Below are 6,000 nucleotides of genomic sequence, written 5' to 3'. Positions count from 1 at the left end.
TACATACATATATTATCATTTTGAATGAAAAGGAAAAAAGAATTCATATAGTTGGTACCTTTTTGAAAATGAAACATTTTGGTTTATGGTTGAGATTTCACTATCAAAATAACATGCAAACAAATTGAACAACGACCTCCTTAACTACACAATTTCCTTTATAATTTGCATTAATAACGGAGGCTATATTGGTTTATCATTTAATCTATTTTTTTTTCTTGGAAGGGTACCATCAACCAAATAAAAATATGATATATAATCATGCTTTCATATTTAATTAATACAAAAGATATCTAATGAGATCCATACTTTTGTCTTATTTAAGGTTAATTTAGAGGTTGGTTTAATTTGGAATTTGTCATTGGGAGAAATTGTTAGACAAATTTAGTAGACGTGGCATTAATTCCAAAGAGCACGCATCAATAAATCCATATACTATATATATATATATATAATACACTTGAAGATTTAAATTATTATTACTCAAATATTCATCATGTCTTTAATTATTAATGTTCTTTTGGATTTGTTTTTAACAAATATGTTATTTATATATATTCCCAAATTGAAGGAAACTTTGGTGTATAAAATGGTACTATCAACTATGTACCGATTGATTATTCTACAGAGAAAACAAGTATTGGAGAATTCTCCCAATCCCTAATAATTATCAAACCCTTTTGAGAGTGTATGAATGCAAGAGTTTAAAGCGTAATTATGCTAATTACAATACATGATATGTTCAATGCAAAATAATAATAATAATAAAGAAGTAATTAATATGGGATTAATATATTTAATTATTTGTGTAATCTGTTGACGCAGTGAATTAAATTTGGGATTAATATAAGAAATTAGTGAAAGTGATTGGCATGTGATTTGGTTGCTTATTTCGTAATTTTCTTCGATTTTATTTAACCTTATCACAAGAAATTTGAGCACTCGATCTTTTTCGTCCCTTCAATTTTCTCAACCTGACGTTTATAAACCCATTACCCATGTGCTTCTGCCTCCTTCAAATTGCTACCACACTTCTTCCTCTCTTTTTCTACATAAATATAGAGTACTATGGTCGGTTTTTTTTTTTTTGAGTACCATCCGAGGGATAGAAAGATTTGATCGTTAACAAATATATTATATACCAATTGAGATATGCTTCATAAAAAAAAGTGTCTAATCGTATCCTTTCATTTATATATATAAACTCAAAGTTAAAACTATTTTTGTTTCCTCCATAATTTACTTTTTGTTTTTAGTAAAAGTTCTTCCATTTCTGAATATTTTCATTTTAAGAGAAAAACTTGGACTTGAACTTGAAAATATTTTTAAAACAAAAAGTGAAATAGTTATTAAACCCATATTTAAATGTTGAAAAAAAGAAAATTGTATCAGTAAATCTCTGCTGTTGTGAACACTGGAGGTTTGGATTGATAATTAGGAAAAAAGAGAGAGCATAATTAAGGGATTATATGAATATAATTTATATAAAATTGTGGGAAAAAGTCAAAAATTGATTGGGAAAAAAATGTAGTTAAGTCAAATTAAAAGATACGATTGATTGAAATAATAATGAAGGAAGAGTAAAAGTGTTGAAATAATTGGAATGAAAATGGAAAATATATAGTAATAAATATATAAATATATGTTGAGAGTAGAAAACAGTTAAGTAAAAGTGTTTGTTAGTGTTGGGAAAAGAAAACGAAAAATTAGGGCAAAGAAGAAAAAGAAGGACTAAGGAGAGGGGCACGTGCGAAGATGGTGGACTGTTTTAGGGCGTAATATGTGACATTGGGAATTCAACGCCTAAATAACCTCCATTAACCAACCCTATCCCCCTCCCTCTCTCCTTTTCCACATCTTCAAATTTCAATCAATCTTTTCTTTATTATTTCTCTTTTGGATCTTTCTTCTTATTATTTCTTTTATACCCTCAGTTTTTTTAAATTTGGCACTAACTCCCAAGAGCCTAGTGAATAAGGAAATTACGAAATACGCCTAAGATAAAGATCCATCATTTTATTGAATTGAAAAAACTATAACTAATTATCTGAATTTAGGAAACCCTTAGGGAGAGAGAATTCAAATTATCTGAATTTAGGAGGCCGGCGGCAATCAATGTTCGTCATACGTGAACTTTAACTTTTGTATGATCTCCCTCCCTAATAAACGTAACATACCATCCAATTATATTACAATAAGTTTTTCCACTGGGTTTGGGTATACCAATTATTACTAATTAATCTATATCTACAATGACAAGTTAATGATGTGTTACGATAGAGATATATGTACACATGAATTGAACTAAGGGAAAACAAAATGAATATGTTTTACTTTTTATACCCATAATTCTGTGAGGTGGCCAGAAACTATGGTATAGGTCGCAGAGTTGATTTGAGGGGTAAATAAAAATAATGATTGAGTGTGTGCTTTTTATATCTCTCAGATTAAAAGTTAATTTGTAATTTTAAAAATAATTTGTATGTATTATATTTTCACTTTTTTTTTTTTTAATAAAAATGATCAAAACGGACATCACCCGCCGAAAAGGTTGGCTTGTATTGTTGCCTAAGAAAATATATATATATACAAACTCCCATGATGCATGGGCATAAAGTGAAGAAATATATAATAATAAGCAAAAGTAATTGATGAGGAAGGTATAGTTGGAAAGGGAGGGGATGAGGAAGTCTATAAATAGGCCAAACTCTTAACCCATTGAGAACCCACACACATAGTCACATACACTCCACAGACTAATTAAGTTTGCACACACCATATCTTTAAGTAAAATAATGACACATTTTCTTTTCTTTGCTGCCCTTATCATCTCTCTTTCACTTGCCCCCCCTTCCTTTTGCTTCCATCCCAAATCCTTTAACGTCTCCAAGTATCAGTCCGATGACTCTGATTGGTCCCCCGCCGTCGCCACTTGGTACGGTCCTCCTGATGGTGCTGGGAGTGATGGTACTATACCTAGCTACTATATATATTGCACTTAATTACTATATATCATCACTTGTCACTACTTTTATTTTATGCCAACCTTTAATTAAAAAATTAATATCATCTTAATTAATCTCACTTCATCCAACTGCATATATGTGTGTGTGTGTGTGTATTGTTATTGTTATTTTTATTTTTATTTATAGGAGGCTCATGTGGGTATGGAAAAGCGGTGGAGCAACCGCCATTTTCGTCGTTTATTGCGGCGGGAGGCCCTTCTTTGTACAAATATGGCCAAGCCTGTGGAGCTTGTTATCAGGTGAAATGCTCTGGAGAAGGCGCATGCTCAGGGAATCCAGTGACAGTGGTTATAACTGATAGTTGTCCCGGTGGATCCTGTGCTTCCGACTCCGTCCACTTTGACCTAAGTGGCACTGCTTTTGGTGCTATGGCTGCTACTGGTCGGGCAGAAGAACTACGCAGTCTCGGTGTTTTGCACATTCAACATAAAAGGTAATTAAAAGTACACAAAAGTTAATTATTTTTAGCAATATTTTATTTTTATTGATAAATTAGATTACTTTTTCTGCTTTGGTACTATGTTGTGTTAAATAAAGTAGTCTTATATATATTTATATATCTGGCTGGTAGGGTGGAATGCAATTATCCAGGAACGTCGATCAATTTCATCGTTGACTCGGGGTCGAACTCGAACTATTTTGCAGCTCTGATCGAGTATGAGGATGGAGATGGGGAACTTGGTTCAGTGGAGCTGAAACAGGGGGCCGTGGACTCAAACTCATGGATTCCAATGAAGCAGTCATGGGGTGCAGTTTGGAAGCTGGACTCCGGCTCAGCACTTCAAGCACCCTTCTCCCTCAGGCTTACTGCCCTCGACTCCGGCAAGACTGTGGTTGCTAACAACGTAATTCCAGCTGGGTGGCAAGCAGGGAAGAGTTATAGATCAGTAGTCAACTTTGATCCACTTAAATAATTAGTTAAAAAAATTAATATAATAATTAATTAAGAGAGTTTTAATTATATAAGTAATTAATTAGGAGATCGGGTGGAGGTGGAGCTCCGTTGTTACTTGTTAGTAACAGCAGAGAGCAGTACAACCAGTTATAGTAATAGTAGTAATATAGTATATGAGAGTATGAGAAAGAGAAGTTAATTAATCTAAATATATAGGATCCATAAGTAATATATATGCAATGAACCGAAGGTCAACTTAAATCGGTTGAGATTAAAGACTTTCTGGGTTTGTCACGTTATGGTTGAATTTGCATGCATAATTTTATATCAAAATAAATACTCTCCTAATGCTATAATTGTTGTGTTATATGTATTTATAATTTATATATTCCCATTTACCTTATTAACTTTAACAATACACATTTTAATTAGGTTATGTTGTGACCAGCCCACATGCCAAAATCATAAACCATGTTGCATGTACAACTATAATTTTAATTTGACTTATAACTTCATTTTCTAAAAAAAAAAAAAAAAAAAAAAAAAAAAGGTAATTTTAAATTTGACTTACAATTATATTAAAATTTCCATATTTCATAATGTTTCTAATAATCAATGCATTATGCATACAATACATACTGAAAGAAGCATAACAATTCTTTTTAATAATTATATAGTTTCATCTCAAGATTAACAAACTCATCAATCATAACCAAATTGTTGGGAAATTATATACGAAACTAACCAATATTTTTTAACAACTATTTTGAGATAATTATTATTGTTACTTGTTAGGGATATATTTTTATTTTATCATATCTAACTTTTTTCCATTGAATTGGAAATCAATAGAAATAATGAGCGGTGGTAATATTAGTATAGGAAAATAAGGTCAATAGATAAAAAGCAGCTTAAAATAGAAATATATTTAATATGACCCTCAAACTTGTAGTTATTACAAAACTAAATTAACAATTTGATTTTTATTAATTACATTCGAATTTAGTTTTTCTCTTTCTCTCTAATTTCTTGTTCAAACTTTAATTAGTGGCTCTAGCATATGTTTGGAAAGAAAAATACATATATTTACTAATTTTTAGTAAATTTTATCTTCTACTATTTATTGTAAGGATCACTCTAGCTTTCATAAACTATGTATGAATATTGATTTAACATAAAAGTTTTATAAGGATTTAAGTTTGTTAATATTAAAATTGGTCTGTTACTTATCATATAATTTAACTAGTGAGAAATAAAAAAGATTTTTTAAGTCTTGCTTGCTTTTCCTTTTGCTTAGTTTGTAATGTATGTGTTCTTACTTAACTCTTCACTAACTGATCTACACTAACACCAAAATGCTTGAATGCTTTGAATAGAAGCAATCAAATCAAAAGGAAAAATGATTGATGAGAAACCTAACTAATTCCCAATCACAATACTAATGGAAGCAATGTTTGCTTTAACCAAAGAGGACGGGTGATTATAATTAAACTCGAAAATATTAAAAATTTAATACATTTATAAAAAAAAAAAAAATCAAACCAAGTAAAAATGCACTATTTATACAATTAAGGGCTAATAATATGTTTAATGAATGTATTAATTTAGTTTTCTATTTTTACAAAACAAGCTTAAAAATTGCTAACAAATTATTTTGTTCATAATACATATTTAAATTCGATAATATATATTTCTAATTAAAAAAATTAGGTTAGATTAATTAATTTATATATCACAATTGTAATTACTTTTTATCCTAATAATTTCGTGCATAGATATGTATACACACACACATTATATATAAATTTATTGGGAGAGTATGTAATTAAAAATAATAGTAAAAACTCATAATTAGTATTGAGTATTAAGTCCACAGCTTTTGAATCGGGTGGATATATTATTCTCTCTCCTTAAGTTAATTGTGTTATATTGCTTGAGAAAATGAATAAACACGTGTAAAAAGAGGATGAAAACATTATTAACATGTGCTATAAGCTTTTAAGTTATTAGTCAACCCATGAATAAGGAAAACCATATCCACCAAGTATTACAAAATAAAATTGAAAAAGAGAATTAAAA

General features: G+C 29.8%; 1 protein-coding gene across 1 annotated transcript; it reads left to right on the top strand.

Annotated features, from left to right (window-relative positions):
• The first annotated feature begins 2,664 nt into the window (after nt 1-2,664).
• On the top strand, nt 2,665-4,294 carry LOC101219528 (putative expansin-B2). The gene is made up of 3 exons (XM_004133721.3): nt 2,665-2,967; nt 3,153-3,459; nt 3,598-4,294. Exons 1-3 carry the CDS (start codon nt 2,796-2,798, stop codon nt 3,938-3,940), a joined length of 822 nt encoding a protein of 273 aa, XP_004133769.1. The 5' UTR covers nt 2,665-2,795; the 3' UTR covers nt 3,941-4,294.
• Nucleotides 4,295-6,000: the final 1,706 nt, after the last annotated feature.

The sequence above is a fragment of the Cucumis sativus genome, chromosome 3 (assembly GCF_000004075.3).
Source record: "Cucumis sativus cultivar 9930 chromosome 3, Cucumber_9930_V3, whole genome shotgun sequence".
NCBI classification, from domain to species: domain Eukaryota; kingdom Viridiplantae; phylum Streptophyta; class Magnoliopsida; order Cucurbitales; family Cucurbitaceae; genus Cucumis; species Cucumis sativus.
This window is presented reverse-complemented; position numbering and strand designations above follow the sequence as displayed.

Excerpts from the sequence above, each read along its gene's own strand:
- LOC101219528 (XM_004133721.3), top strand. The coding sequence starts at position 2,796 with ATGACACATTTTCTTTTCTTTGCTGCCCTTATCATCTCTCTTTCACTT. Across the intron at positions 2,968-3,152 it reads TGATGGTGCTGGGAGTGATG|GAGGCTCATGTGGGTATGGA; the intron begins GTACTATACCTA and ends TTTTATTTATAG. Across the intron at positions 3,460-3,597 it reads TTGCACATTCAACATAAAAG|GGTGGAATGCAATTATCCAG; the intron begins GTAATTAAAAGT and ends TCTGGCTGGTAG.